Source organism: Solea senegalensis, unplaced genomic scaffold (genome assembly GCF_019176455.1).
Source record: "Solea senegalensis isolate Sse05_10M unplaced genomic scaffold, IFAPA_SoseM_1 scf7180000013475, whole genome shotgun sequence".
Classification (NCBI taxonomy): domain Eukaryota; kingdom Metazoa; phylum Chordata; class Actinopteri; order Pleuronectiformes; family Soleidae; genus Solea; species Solea senegalensis.
In genome coordinates, this window is record NW_025320830.1 from 114,214 (window position 1) to 130,159 (window position 15,946).

Here is a 15,946-nt window from a genome sequence, read left to right on the forward strand (position 1 = left end):
AGTAAAGAGCACAGCGAGAGTAGATGGAGAAAAGAGCGCGCAGCAGAGTAGACGGAGAGTAAAGATAGACGGAGAGTAAAGAGCGCTACAGCGAGAGATGGAGACGGCCGTAGACGACCAAAGACGGAGAAAAGAGCGCTACAGCGAGAGTAGACGGAGAAAGAGCACAGAGTAGACGGAGAGAAAAGAGCGCCAGAGAAGACGGAGAAAAGAGACAGCGAGAGTAGATGGAGAAAAGAGCGTTACAGCGAGAGTAGATGGAGAAAAGAGCGTTACAGCGAGAGTAGATGGAGAAAAGAGCGTTACAGCAAGAGAAGACGGATTTGTTTCCACCAATTTATTTTTATATGCAGCCCTTCTTTCCCTTTATGAGAGAAGAAAATAATACATATGTTCAGTGTCACATATCTACATAATTGTATAAAAGTGACAATAAATATTGTCGAAATGTTTTTGAATTGTTCTTTCTATATTTGATCTGACAGTCAGTTGTTGATGACACGCAGACTATTAGGCTACTTCAGTATACATCCCACTACTAAATAATAACACAAGTTAGACATTATGATGTTCCGGACCTTTGCTTGAGGAACTTGGAAGTGGACCTAATAGAATTTTAGTTGAATATCCCTGCTCTAGTCCTTTATTGGGTTTTTTAATTTTGCTCATGTTTTTCCTCAGATTGAGACTCCTGGCTCACAAACAATGTGGTGTGTCTCATGAGGGTTATACATTATTTATATTGTTATCTTTATGTGTGTCTGTTGGCTATTTTTTTTTTTTATATTTCACACTGACTGTTGTGAAACAGAATTTTCAACAACTTATTTAAAGGTTTGTAAAAGTCACAGGTATATATTATATATGAGTTTATAGTGGAAAGTAATGAGGATAAATTAGTAGGATGGAGATTGGTGACCTGTCCAGGGTTTTCTTATCTTGAGATACTTATAAAGATCCTGTGATGGAAGTGTAAACTGTTCCTGATATTAGGGAAAATTATTTAAATTCTGTCCCATTATATATGCTATAATAAGGCCTTGGTTTACCCTCATTTTGATTTGACTGTTAGAGGTAAAAAAGAAGGAGAAAAGTTCCTGACGCCATCCTATATTCTTTTGAATACTGAATTGATTTACTGTTTATTTAAAGACGTTTTTCTTTAGATTTTGTTATTTAACTGCCTGTGCCTTATTTTATTTTGATATTTTACCACATTGAAATGAATGATTGAATGAATAAATGAATGAATGAATGAATGAACGTACAATATGAAAACTTAGGTCAAGGAATATTTGTTATTGTATATTAACAATGTTCTGTCTTGATCCTAAATAAAATAAGTTAAAAATGTTACTCAGTACATAAACATAGTATTAATAAAAGTATATACCTATATATAAGATATAGATAACACACACACATGTATATGTATATGTATATGTACATATATATATATATATGTATATATGTGTGTATGTGTATATATACATCGAGTCAGTCTGCGTATTTATTATTTACTCACAAACATCTAAACATCTAACATTACTAACCCTGACCTTAACATATTAAAATCTTTTTTTTAAATTACCGGTGTTACCAGATAAAATGTGATATCAGCACTGACGCACATTGAAACAGATTATTCTGAATGGCCTGTACTACACAAATTCTTCTAAAAGAGAGAATGGTTGTTGGTTCTGTATGTTGGCCCTGCGATGGATTGGTGACCTGTCCAGGGTGTACCACGTCCTATACCCTGTGTCAACTAGGATTGACTCCAGTGGCCCCTGGAGGATAAAGTGGTAGATAGTGAGCATTTTTAATTTCCAACTAAATTCTTTCCAGCCTTTCCAACCTTTTTCTATGATAAAGTAGTTCTCTATTTATTTTTATAGCTTGTAATATAAGTTTTTGAGATACCTATAAAGATCTCTTCCGGTGGCGACTGACCCCTAACCTTTGGTCACGTTTGAAGGCAAACTGAGCCATCCTGGTCACAGGACAGTCTACATTGCAAAGATGGATAAGGACGGACTTTTAGGTGGAATGTTTCATTTTAAAAAGTGTGTGTGTGTGTGCGTGCACACGCTGTTTCTCCCTCTCCTTCTTTCTATGTGAGTTTGTGTTTTCTCTCTTGCCCTCCCTGAATTGTGCGTTTGTGTGCTCTCTTTCAGTGTCCACCAGTGTTTTATGTGTGTGTTTTATTTCTCTGTGTAAAGATTACATTACATTACATGTGTATATATATATATATATATATATATATATATACATATATACATATACATCGCGATTTGACTGTTCTTATTAAACCAGATATATCATCCCAAATAAATGTGTATTAGACAGGAACAAGAATGAGGAACCAGCCCGAAAAATCCAGAAGATGAGGTTTCCAGAAGAAGAAACAGAATTTTCAACTTTTACAACTTATTTAAACATTTGTAAAAGTCACAGGAATATATGATATATGAAAAGAATAATTTGTAGTTTTTTTGGCCAGGACCATGACACAACAGTGTGTGGTTTATGGTGGAAAGTGATGGATTAGGATGAAGAGGATGAATTAGTAGGATGGAAATGAATAACAAGTTACCTAGGATCAATCAAACAATCAGTCTGTGTCAACATGGTCTAAGTTTTATGTTTTCATTTAATTATTTTCTTATTTATAGTTTTTCATTATAATATACAATTATGGATTTATTCTCAGATTGTGACTTGTGTTCAAATATCTAAACATCATCTAACATCACTGACCTTAACATATTCAAATCTTTTTAAAATTACCGGTGTTTACCAAAGTTAACAATTAAAAGACAAGAGCTGAAAACTATTATGAAATACTATACATAAATGAAACAAACATTCATAGGTTTGAGAAAATATGGCGCTTTTTAAAAAGCTCAAAGATTAAACTCAATCTTTCTTTGATATTCTTGAAACAAACTTTTTTTGTTTTTCATGTTGCAGCTTTATATTTGTCTAAAGACTAGATTTTTACAGATGATGCGTATTTTGGTCAAAGTGAGTCCATACACCACCGGGTTGAAGACAGGCTGACAGATGATGAAGTACAGAGACAGGAAGATGCGTAACAGGATGGGAACTCCATTCATGTTGAACCTGCTCTGTATCACTTCAAGGAAACAGCCACAGGAGAAGTTCAGCAGTGAAGCCAAGTGAGGTGTGCAGGTGCTCACTGCCTTCTGTCGAGACTGTTTGGACCCTGAGAAACAGACAAGCAGGATCTTGATGTACGTGTACAAGATCAGCAGAATGAGACTGAACAGCACACAAAATGAGTAGATAATGCCGTAGACATTGTTGACTGTGGTGTTGTCGCACGCCAGCTTCACCACAGAGTAGTTGTCACAGTAGAGTCGCTCAAGGATGTTCCCACAAAGCTGCAGAGAAGCATTTAGCGAAATCATTATCACTATCGCAACAACAGGGAAGAACCACATCAAGGTGATGAGTAGGGCTATTTTTCTAGATGTCATCCACCCATTGTACTGCAGAGGACAGCAGATAGCGAGGTAGCGATCATACGACAACACGGCTAAGGTATAAAACTGCACGTTCACATACATGTACAAACAGAAGATCTGCAGGCGACAGAGAGGAACAGGAACAGTGTGGACGTCAGCAAGGATTTGCAGCAATAGGAAAGGGAGCAAGCCTGTACTACCGTACAATTCATTCACAAACAGGCTGCACAGAAACAGGTACATAGGTTCATGTAAGGTTCTGTTCATACAGATTATCACAATCAGCAGCACGTTAGCAAACACAGAAAACAGGTATAAACCCATTAGGATTGCAAATACAAAGTATTTCAATAAACCAATGTCAAAGTAAGCAGCAAAGGTGAAATGTGTCACCAGAGTGGAGTTAATCATCATTTCTTTTCACACACACAAACAATCAGGTGTCAAGCTGTCGACTCTAAGATGATTCTTAGATGCGGAGATGCCACTGACTCTCTCACGTCATGTGGAGTTTCCAGCTGCAGTGACAACAACAACAGTGCTGATACACAGAACACCACACCATCACCAGTGATCACACTAAGCCCTACCTCTCTCACCTGAACCTCTGTCACTACTGCTTTTAACGTGCAAAATGATGAGCGTAAGCAGTGACACGTCACTTTCATAGGAGGTGCCTGCATCAATCAATCAAACTTTATTTGTAGAGCATTTTTGTACAATAAAAATGTAGCACAAAGTGCTTCACATAATAAAAACAGAATCACTCCCACAATAGGAAGGGGACATTAGCTTAAAGGCCAAATTAGAAAAGGTGTGTTTCTGTGAGATAAGAAGGCACAAGACAATTAAGACATCTAAGAACCATTACCAGGACCTTAAAATAAATCCTGAAACACACAGGGAGCCAATGTAGTGATTTTAAAACTGGTGTCACGGTTTTAAAATCCTTGTTTTAATTATTTTTCTTCATTTTTTGCATGTTTCTTAACAGCCATCGTCGACACTGTTTGCTTTCCATACCACCTCTGTTTTTCCAGAGTGAACTAAAAACTATATATATGAACGATGCTGTTCATATATATGTGTATATATATATATATATATATATATGTTTATATGTACATATATATAATGTACTGTATATGCACACCACAGGCCAGAGCAAATTCCTAGTGTTGTGTAAGTTGGAAATTCATGCCGTAGTGTGCATCGCATTGCATCGCGTCAAAATGTTTTTTCTGCTTGGTGAGCGGGGCTTAATACCCCGGGGCGGAAATTCAGTTTGTGCATGCGCTGTCCACGTGCACCCAACAAGCTCCTTGCATGCAGTTCCAAAATCTGGGCTATTGCACTTTGGGTCGGGGCGCGCTGTACGCAGAAGTATACGAAGGCATTTAACCATCACAATGACTCTGAAGCTGTTAATTAGAGTAAAAATCCTGCATTGTTCCACTTTAACCTTTTCAGGTTCAGTACCCCTACATGTACAGTTGGGGGCAGCCCACAGCCAAGTGGAAAGGGAACTAGTGACAGTCAAAGCAGTTGTTTTCATTGAACTGAATCATTAGAATCAGTTCATTAAAAAAAATTAGTTCAGTAATTCCTGCATGACATGCATAGTTTTTGGGATTATGAAGATCATCACATTTATTTTCCAAGAGAATTCTCTCCAATATTTGGATTGTGTAGTTTTAAAGATCACATATTTGTGTCCAGTCCTCTTACAAAATTACAATTCCCAGCTCTTTCTCCTTTTTTTCCTGGAGAAATGAATTGATATTTTTTGGTTTTATTCCTAAACTCCAATAGTGTATTGCTTCTCTGATTCTGTCTGTCTGCTAAATAGCTTCTCATTTGTAGGTACTTCATAAAGATTATTACTCAAGTTAAATACATGAACATTCATTTTCAAATATATATTTTCCAACTATATTTCCAATTTCTATTTTTCCTTTTTTTTTTTACAAATCTATTATTTCTGATGCATTTTTTACCAACAGCTATAGCTTCACATTTGTTTTCATTTAAGTGTTTCCTATATTTGAAGATTGTTCTGGGGATAATACATACATAATCACATTATCTGCATATAAAAGCAGTTTGTGTTGTTCTCATTTGTTCTCATATGTTCTTCTAGAAATGATTCCATTATCCTTTGCTCTGTATATTAGCTTTGTATTCACTGCTTGTTGTTTACCTGCTTATTTGCATCTAATGCTAAAAGCGAAAGCTCTGTGTGATTGTTCTATTATATTTAGCACATATTGGCAGACAATGACCCGTTTTGGAATGAATTCACATTGGTCATTATCTATTACATGTGGCACAATGTCTTTACATATATTGGCTTAAAGTGCATTTGTTATTTTTTAGTTATTTTCCCAAGAAATATTTCATTTCTATGGGTTTCATTAAATGAATTTGTAAACCCTTCATCCCTGGTGTTTTATCCATTTTACTTCTTTTTATTCTGTAGTCAGATTCTATTACTGTATTTAACTTTATTTATATCTGTCACAGCACTGCATTAATGACTAACATCATCATATTTAATAACAGTAGTATAATTCATTGTATTCTTATAACTGTACATTATTTCATTTTTCACAACAGTTCCATAATGCATCACTATATAATATTATAACAATAATGTATTTAAATTTATGGTAAGCTCACTTTATTCAACAGTATAAGTAGAATATTTAAACTTTAGACATTTGTATAATTGTCCCATATTCAAATGTATTTCAATATAAAGCTTTATTTAACTCCATTGCAACAGTGTACAAGTTTTAATTTAACAGAAGTTTATTTGTCTAATACACTGATGCTTACTGAACATAAGACGAGCCACTGTCACAACCTTCTCTCTTCACGTATTCTCATCATACTGGAGCTGAGAAAGTATATTGTGTCATTGTTTTTACAAACTGGAAAAAGAAAAAATGTGGAAACATTTTAAAATGAATGATTCATATTATTTATTGTTATCATTGATATTGTTCATTCATTCATTCATTATTAAATATTACTTTCCAGCTCACATCTTACCAAAGATGACACGTTTACATGTGCTGCGTATTTTAGTTAAATTCAGTCCGTACATGACAGGGTTAAAGAGCGGCTGGCAGGTGAGCCAGTACAATGATAAGAAAATAAGCACCCCATTTGGCACATATTTCATGTTAAATCTGTTTTGTATAATTTCAAAGAAACAACCACAAGAAAAATTAAACAGGGAGGCCAAGTGAGGCAAGCAGGTGCTGATGGCTTTTTGTCTCGTCTGTTTGGAACCAGAGAAGCAGACTCTTAAGATCCTCGTGTACGAGTAAATGATCAGCAGAACCAGAACAAGGGTGGTGAGCGTGTAAAAGATTCCATAGACATTGTTGACTGTTGTGTCAAAGCAAGCCAGTTTCACAATGGAGTAGTTATCACAGTAAACTTTGTCAATCATGTTTCCACACAGCTGCAGAGGGATGCTCAAAGAAATCAGAACAAAAATCCCAACAAACGGATACAACCATGAGAGACAAATGAGCACAGCGACCCTGTGAGACGTCATACGTGTGTTATACTGCAGCGGATAGCAGATTGCCAGGTACCTGTCATAGGACATGATGGTTAAATTACTAAACTGTATGGAAGCATAAGTATACAAACAAAAAATCTGCAGGAAACAAAACGAAGCAGAGACGGTGTGAACGTCAGAGAGAATGTGAAGCAACAGTAACGGAAACAATCCTGTACTCCCATACACTTCATTTACAAACAGGCTGCACAGAAACAGGTACATAGGTTCATGAAGACTTCTGTTCATACAGATAACTACAATCAGCAGCACGTTAGAAACAATGATCAACGCGTATAAACACAGCACGATCAAGAAAAACAGATATTTAAAGTCTCCCGTATCAAAAAATGCTCCAAGTATGAAATATGAAAGACTAGTGGAGTTTATCATGTTTCACTGTTGCACAGTTAATAGATACTTTACATATAGAATTCCATTTTTGAAAAATGTTGCTACTGTTCATATGAAGTCTTGTTTTACAACGAGTTGTCAAACTTTGATGAAGTCGTGTAGAAAAAGCATTTCCAGTGTTTGAGTTTTGAAAGGGTTTCTTCACTGTAAAAACTCACCTGTGAAACAATGAAACATGCGTGAGATTGAATGTTCAAAACACATCTAATATTATGAAAGAATTTGGTTTTCACGCACATTCAGTCAGATTCTAGAATACAACGAATGAATACAGAAAACGTTAAGTTCAAAAACAGCAAACCTAACACCCACTTATTGCAGCGAGCATTCATCCCTCTTCCACTAAGCTTCAACTCTGCTCTGGTCTCTTTTAAAGCAGAGCTTTACAAATCTGGTCACTTTTTCTCTAAAGAGCTCCCCCTATAGTTTCGGAGTGCATATTTTTACAACACCACTGTAAACATCCATCCATGCATCCATACATCCATCTATCCTCACTGTCGTGTTTTGCTCCAAGACTGTGTTTTCACAAGTTTTGGCGCCATGTCCATTTTGCATGCTTCTGTGTTTTTCTATTCTCTCCATACTAAAAAAGCCACTCTGATGTTTACTCGTCTGTGACCTCTCACTCGGTCAGACAACCATTTCCCTTTTCTTCTGTTGGAGGAAGTGAAGAAAAGGGAAATGCCCTTTACTTCACTTCCTCCAACAGCAATTTTCTCTGCTTCTCTTTCCCCGGTTGTGTCATGATGAATGTCTAAAATTTCACTATCTATCTCTGCCTTGATCTAATAGTTGGTACCTTGATATGTGAGTGTAATGCTGTGAAGCAATTTGTGTTTCTCGTCAGACCCTAGACTTTCGAAGACCTCCTGATTTGGGGTCAGCAGCCATGATCTTCTAAGGGTGGTTTTCCTTAACAGACAGTAGTGGGAGTGGAGGGAGTCCCCAATCTTCCGGAATACATTTAAGGCCCTGGTAAGCCTTCATGCCGTAGTGTGCATCGCATTGCATCGCGTCAAAATGTTTTTTCTGCTTGGTGAGCGGGGCTTAATACTCCATCTATCGGTGGGGCGGAAATTCAGTTTGTGCATGCGCTGTCCACGTGCACCCAACGAGCTCTTTGCATGCAGTTCCAAAATCTGGGCTGTTGTGCATTGGGTCGGGGCGCGCTGTACGCAGAAGTATACATAGGCATTTAACCTTCACAATGACTCTGAAGCTGTTAATTAGAGTAAAAATCCTGCATTGTTCCACTTTAACCTTTTCAGGTTCAGTACCCCTACATGTACAGTTGGGGGCAGCCCACAGCCAAGTGGACAGGGAACTAGTGACAGTCAAAGCAGTTGTTTTCATTGTACTGAATCATTAGAATCAGTTCATTAAAAAAAATTAGTTCAGTAATTCCTGCATGACATACATAGTTTTTGGTATTATGAAGATCATCACATTTATTTTCCAAGAGAATTCTCTCCAATATTTGGATTGTGTAGTTTTAAAGATCACATATTTGTGTCCAGTCCTCTTACAAAATTACAATTCCCAGCTCTTTCTCCTTTTTTTCCTGGAGAAATTAATTGATATATTTTGGTTTTATTCCTAAACTCCAATAGTGTATTGCTTCTCTGATTCTGTCCGTCTGCTAAATAGCTTTTCATTTGTAGGTAATTCATAAAGATTATTACTCAAGTTAAATACATGAACATTCATTTTCAAATATATATTTTCCAACTATATTTCCAATTTCTATTTTTCCTTTTTTTTTTTTTTACAAATCTATTATTTCTGATGCATTTTTGCATTTCTTTCAATCAGATACTGATGTTTATTAATGATGTTTTTTATCTGTTTCCATTTAGAGTTTATCACTGAGGTTTGGGTGGCATGAAAATAAATCTGGAAATCTGGAACACTAAGCATAAACTGTCTTTCCTTTTATAATCTCAAATAGAGAGTGCTCCCCTTTACTATTTACTATTTTACATTTTCTAAATTTCTATTCTATTTAAAATTGTGTTATTTAGTGTTCTGTTATTGTTTTATTCTGGTATTGTTTTCCATCTTTTAAGTCTTGTTTATTTTTTGTCAAATCCCATTGAGATTTATAGCTAGCACTTTAAATTGTAGTGATACAGGTTTACCAACAGCTATAGCTTCACATTTGTTTTCATTTAAGTGTTTCCTATATTTGAAGATTGTTCTGGGGATAATACATACATAATCACATTATCTGCATATAAAAGCAGTTTGTGTTGTTCTCATTTGTTCTCATATGTTCTTCTAGAAATGATTCCATTATCCTTTGCTCTGTATATTAGCTTTGTATTCACTGCTTGTTGTTTACCTGCTTATTTGCATCTAATGCTAAAAGCAAAAGCTCTGTGTGATTGTTCTATTATATTTAGCACATATTGGCAGACAATGACCCGTTTTGGAATGAATTCACATTGGTCATTATCTATTACATGTGGCACAATGTCTTTACATATATTGGCTTAAAGTGCATTTGTTATTTTTTAGTTATTTTCCCAAGAAATATTTCATTTCTATGGGTTTCATTAAATGAATTTGTAAACCCTTCATCCCTGGTGTTTTATCCATTTTACTTCTTTTTATTCTGTAGTCAGATTCTATTACTGTATTTAACTTTATTTATATCTGTCACAGCACTGCATTAATGACTAACATCATCATATTTAATAACAGTAGTATAATTCATTGTATTCTTATAACTGTACATTATTTCATTTTTCACAACAGTTCCATAATGCATCACTATATAATATTATAACAATAATGTATTTAAATTTATGGTAAGCTCACTTTATTCAACAGTATAAGTAGAATATTTAAACTTTAGACATTTGTATAATTGTCCCATATTCAAATGTATTTCAATATAAAGCTTTATTTAACTCCATTGCAACAGTGTACAAGTTTTAATTTAACAGAAGTTTATTTGTCTAATACACTGATGCTTACTGAACATAAGACGAGCCACTGTCACAACCTTCTCTCTTCACGTATTCTCATCATACTGGAGCTGAGAAAGTATATTGTGTCATTGTTTTTACAAACTGGAAAAAGAAAAAATGTGGAAACATTTTAAAATGAATGATTCATATTATTTATTGTTATCATTGATATTGTTCATTCATTCATTCATTATTAAATATTACTTTCCAGCTCACATCTTACCAAAGATGACACGTTTACATGTGCTGCGTATTTTAGTTAAATTCAGTCCGTACATGACAGGGTTAAAGAGCGGCTGGCAGGTGAGCCAGTACAATGATAAGAAAATAAGCACCCCATTTGGCACATATTTCATGTTAAATCTGTTTTGTATAATTTCAAAGAAACAACCACAAGAAAAATTAAACAGGGAGGCCAGGTGAGGCAAGCAGGTGCTGATGGCTTTTTGTCTCGTCTGTTTGGAACCAGAGAAGCAGACTCTTAAGATCCTCGTGTACGAGTAAATGATCAGCAGAACCATAACTATTAAGGAGATCGTGTAACAGATTCCATAGACGTTATTGACTGTTGTGTCAAAGCAAGCCAGTTTCACAATGGAGTAGTTATCACAGTAAACTTTGTCAATCATGTTTCCACACAGCTGCAGAGGGATGCTCAAAGAAATCAGAACAGACATCCCAACAAACGGATACAACCATGAGAGACAAATGAGCACAGCGACCCTGTGAGACGTCATACGTGTGTTATACTGCAGCGGATAGCAGATTGCCAGGTACCTGTCATAGGACATGATGGTTAAATTACTAAACTGTATGGAAGCATAAGTATACAAACAAAAAATCTGCAGGAAACAAAACGAAGCAGAGACGGTGTGAACGTCAGAGAGAATGTGAAGCAACAGTAACGGAAACAATCCTGTACTCCCATACACTTCATTTACAAACAGGCTGCACAGAAACAGGTACATAGGTTCATGAAGACTTCTGTTCATACAGATAACTACAATCAGCAGCACGTTAGAAACAATGATCAACGCGTATAAACACAGCACGATCAAGAAAAACAGATATTTAAGATGTCCAGTGTCGAAAAATGCACCAAGTATGAAATATGACACATTAGTGGAGTTTATCATAATTCAATGTTGCACTGTTCGTCGATATTTTACATTTTAAGTAACGGTGATAAGGGGGAAGTCAAGTTTGATAACAAGATGAAGATTTGAACGTTCAAACACAATCAATATGTTTGTAAATATTATTCAGTCACTGTGAAATGTAAAATCAAGAAAGAGCACAATTGAACAGATTCAGAAAACTTTTAAAATGAAAGAATAAACCTGAACAAATGAAACCAGTAAGGATTAGCAAACCTTACATCCACCTGCTACAGCGAGAGTCCCTCCCTCCTGCACTGAGGTCAGACTCTGCTTCTACGTCTTTGGTTTGTGCTTTATCTTTTTCTGCCAGATCAGGTGACATGAAGGGGGCTGTGACAGCACTCTCCTTATCCTGTCATCCACTCCAAATATATTTAAAACTTAAAGTGACTGTTACCTGGAAACATGAATAACTGGTTTACAACAACAACAAAGAGCCTTGAATTCCTAAATTACAGCCTCTAAAAAAGATACTTTTAGTGTGGATGAACAGAAACTGAGACTATTATTTTGAAACTTTTATAAGAATAAACCAAGGGGATAAATGACTTATTGACTTTGAAAACTGCAGAGTTGTGTTTTTAGTCAGAAAAACAAACTTGTCTTGTAATTGTCATTTTCAAATCTAGACCAGCCCATGACCTTTCTGTGGCGATCTCTAGAGAGGGAGGGAAAAAATGTATTTGTAAATTATCCTTTGTTCATTAAAGAAAGTAAGGCCTTTATTTTGAAATCTTTGGGGTCACAATTTAGTGAGGTTGAACAGAAAAGAAGAAGAAAAAAACTCCTCACTAAAACATATCTGCAGTTTTCAAAATTGAACATCTGTACGTCTACCCTTTTCTAAGTGTTTTTTTTATTTATTTATGATTGATTAATGATCAATCTATGATGATTAATTGTTGATTTTCATGTGCAAATCAGTGTTTGTGTGTGTTTGTAGCCTTGTGAGGGCCAAAAAAAAAAAGTATAAACCATAGGCAGTGTGGAAAGTGAGGAGATCCTTTAAGGGCTTTTAAGCCTCAAGACCTGGATTTAGGGTTAGGGTTTGTCTTTTAGTTGTGATGGGTAAGGTAAAGGATCAGCATTAATGTCTCTCTATGAAGTAAGCACAACGTGTGTGTGTGTGAGTGTGTGTGTGTGTGTGTGTGTGAGTGTGTGTGTGTGTGTGTGTGTGTGTGTGTGTGTGTGCTTGCTGTGCATGCGTGTGTGTGTGTGGCGTGTGTGTGTGTGCGTGCGTGCATGTGTGTGTGTGTGTGTGTCTGGTTTAAAGGAGCAGCAGCAAACCTCCAGCTCAGTCAGGATTGAACTCACTCCAAGACCTTGTTTCGTTTATTCTGGTGTGTTTGGAGGATGATGAACTCCACTCTGGGGTCATATTTCACGTTGTCTGCGTACATCGAACTCGGTCTCTTTAAATACATGTTTTTCGTGTGTGTTCTGTGTATCTACATGGTCATGGTGTGTGCTAATGTGCTGCTGATTGTAGTCATCTGTATGAACAGAAGTCTACACGAGCCTATGTACATGTTTCTGTGCAGCCTGTTTGTAAATGAACTGTGTGGGGGCACAAGTGTGTTTCCGTTGCTGCTGGTGCAGATCCTCTCTGATGTTCACACCATCTCTGTTCATTTCTGTCTCCTGCAGCTCTATTGCATACATACTTATGGGACTGTGGAATATTTACTTTTAACCATTATGTCGTATGATCGCTACCTCGCCATCTGTTGCCCTCTGCAGTACAGCACACGCATGTCGACGTCCACGATCTCCAAACTGCTCGCTGTGGTGTGGTTGTCCGGGGTCGTCGCATGTGTCATCATGGTCTCTCAGACGTCGTCTATGCGGCTGTGTGGGAATGTCATCGATAAGGTTTACTGCGACAACTACTCTGTGGTCAGATTGGCGTGTTCAGATACGAGCATCAAAAACATCTTCGGCCTCATCGCCACGTTCAGCACCATTGGTCTTCCTATGGTCCTCATCGTATTTACCTACTTGAAGATTATGCTCGTTTGCTCCTCGGGCTGCAAACAGTCACGGCAGAAGGCATTCAGCACGTGTGTGCCTCACGTGGTAGCGCTGATCAACTTCTCGGTAGGATCCTGTTTTGAAATAGTCCAGAGCAGATTTAACATGAAAGGAACTCCAAACATGCTGAGGATCATTCTGTCGCTGTACTGGCTCACGGTGCAGCTGCTCCTCAACCCACTGATGTATGGATTCAACTTGAGTAAAATACGTATCATATTAAAAAACCGGCCTTTTGCTGAACTGTAGCTGGAATCAACAAGGTTTCTTGTTTCCAAAAATGGGACTCAAGTTTGTCTTTTGTTTCCCATCATTTTGTTTCAAGTTGTCACTTCAAATTCCACAAACCAAAAGATTCAGTTTTAATGATAGTCTCAGTTAAGAAGCTGAAAAAAATCTTGTTTTAATCATGAAAAAAAGCTGAATCGGTTAATCACTTATCAAAATAGTTGATGATTAAGTAAACGATTAATAATCCGTTCATCGAGTAACTGTTTCAGCTCTAGTGACATTTAACTTTTGCTTTAACATCGTTGCACCTATGTACATACATACTTGGAGAAAACCTGCCTAGATAAGGTGTGACAGCATTTTAAACAGTGTACAGTTATAATGTGATTGATGTTTTTCTGCTGTCCATCTTCTCTTTCTCCCTCCCGAACAGGCAGCACATATGCAACATTGACTCTGCATAGGAACCTCATTTACGCAATATCAAAAACCTTAACTATTTCTTTTAATTTTTCCTATTTATTATCTCTTTTTCAAAACAGTTTTTCACTTTCTCTCAAAGTTGAGACCACGTTAAAGAAATGGATGAATAAATTAAATCTAATAATACATCATGTGGAATCACATCTATCCATATTATTTGCATGATATGTAATAAGCCTCAGTTTAGTCCTTTTCGATCACATCAATTAAAATTACTATTTGATATAGTTTAATATACATTATACTTTATTTTGAAATTGCTTTAATTAAGGGTGAGCAATATGATACTTAGTATGTATTGTCTGATACTGATTAAAATCACTGAATGAGTAATTGGGAAGAAAGAGAAAAATGTAAAATCCTATCAGATTGATCACATTGTTAAATATGGACTGTAAAAATGTAAATAAAAATCTGTAACAGCATTTTAACTAAGTCATGTTGTCAGTTGGGAATTTATTGTTTATGGGAGTATAATGTATGTTATACACTTGGAGAATTAAGTCTTCATCCTTAAATCATCCTTAAATGTTCCTTAATCCTTAGGGTCAAATCTGATTTCCATCCCTAAATTTAAAAAAACAAAAACATAATCCTTTAATTTGAAAAAAAAAAAGTTGAATTAATTGGGTAAGAAAAAAAACAAAGAAGACATCTGAGAAAAGAACGAATGAGTGAAGTGAATGTTATGTTTTTTTATATTTGCGTGAAATTGTAAACAGATTTTATTTCAATTCAATTTTGTTAATATAGCATTGAATCACAACATACATTATCTCAATGAACTGTTCATAGACAACATTATACAGGGCAGATGAACCCAATAATTCACACAATGAGCAGATGTACAACAATTGTATGAAGTTGTAAGTTTAGACAAGACAATTCAGAATCACTGATGACATGTTTATAGAACTACAATGCTATTTATACAAGCAGCAACAGATATTGTTGATAAAGAATGATCAACTTAATTATAGCATAACATAGTTTAGTATGTTGTCCAAAATCACAAACTTTTTTTTTCATATTTTGAAAAACCTACTAACATATGACTTTTTTTCACATTTTTGACGACATACTAAAATATGACATTTTGGTCACATTTTGCCCAACATACTAAGGTATGACATTTTGGTCACATTTTGGACGACATACTAAAGTATGACTTTTTTGTCACATTTTGGACGACGTACTAAAGTATGACATTTTGGTCACATTTTGGACGACATAGTAAAGTATGACATTTTGGTCAAATTTTGGACGACATACTAAAGTATGACTTTTGTCACATTTTGGACGACATACTAAAGTGTGACATTTCGGTCACATTTTGGATGACATACTAACCTATGACTTTTTTGTCACATTTTGGACGACATACTAAAATATGACATTTTGGTCACATTTTGGACGACATAGTAAAGTATGATATTTTGGTCAAAATTTGGAAGATTTACTAAAGTATGACATTTCGGTTACATTTTGGACGACATACTAAAGTATGACTTTTTTGTCACATTTTGGACGACGTACTAAAGTATGACTTTTTTGTCAAAATTTGGACGACATACTAATGTATGA

At 35.8% G+C, this 15,946-nt stretch overlaps 4 protein-coding genes across 4 annotated transcripts; 1 reads left to right on the forward strand and 3 right to left on the reverse strand.

Moving 5' to 3' along the window:
- Positions 1 to 2,978: 2,978 nt before the first annotated feature.
- On the reverse strand, positions 2,979 to 3,950 carry LOC122760358 (olfactory receptor 142-like). The gene has a single exon (XM_044015480.1). It carries the CDS (start codon positions 3,906 to 3,908, stop codon positions 2,979 to 2,981), a length of 930 nt encoding a protein of 309 aa, XP_043871415.1. The 5' UTR covers positions 3,909 to 3,950.
- Positions 3,951 to 6,537: 2,587 nt separating this feature from the next.
- Positions 6,538 to 7,817, reverse strand: LOC122760359 (olfactory receptor 11A1-like). Its single transcript, XM_044015481.1, has 2 exons — positions 7,795 to 7,817; positions 6,538 to 7,640 (listed from the first exon to the last, which is right to left on the reverse strand). Exon 2 carries the CDS (start codon positions 7,459 to 7,461, stop codon positions 6,538 to 6,540), a length of 924 nt encoding a protein of 307 aa, XP_043871416.1. The 5' UTR covers positions 7,462 to 7,640; positions 7,795 to 7,817.
- Positions 7,818 to 10,669: 2,852 nt separating this feature from the next.
- Positions 10,670 to 11,729, reverse strand: LOC122760360 (olfactory receptor 11A1-like). The gene has a single exon (XM_044015482.1). It carries the CDS (start codon positions 11,591 to 11,593, stop codon positions 10,670 to 10,672), a length of 924 nt encoding a protein of 307 aa, XP_043871417.1. The 5' UTR covers positions 11,594 to 11,729.
- Positions 11,730 to 12,889: 1,160 nt separating this feature from the next.
- On the forward strand, positions 12,890 to 14,034 carry LOC122760365 (olfactory receptor 142-like). The gene has a single exon (XM_044015490.1). It carries the CDS (start codon positions 12,971 to 12,973, stop codon positions 13,895 to 13,897), a length of 927 nt encoding a protein of 308 aa, XP_043871425.1. The 5' UTR covers positions 12,890 to 12,970; the 3' UTR covers positions 13,898 to 14,034.
- Positions 14,035 to 15,946: the final 1,912 nt, after the last annotated feature.

Coding starts and splice junctions, on each gene's coding strand:
- LOC122760358 (XM_044015480.1), bottom strand. CDS start 3,908: ATGATGATTAACTCCACTCTGGTGACACATTTCACCTTTGCTGCTTAC.
- LOC122760359 (XM_044015481.1), bottom strand. CDS start 7,461: ATGATAAACTCCACTAGTCTTTCATATTTCATACTTGGAGCATTTTTT.
- LOC122760360 (XM_044015482.1), bottom strand. CDS start 11,593: ATGATAAACTCCACTAATGTGTCATATTTCATACTTGGTGCATTTTTC.
- LOC122760365 (XM_044015490.1), top strand. CDS start 12,971: ATGATGAACTCCACTCTGGGGTCATATTTCACGTTGTCTGCGTACATC.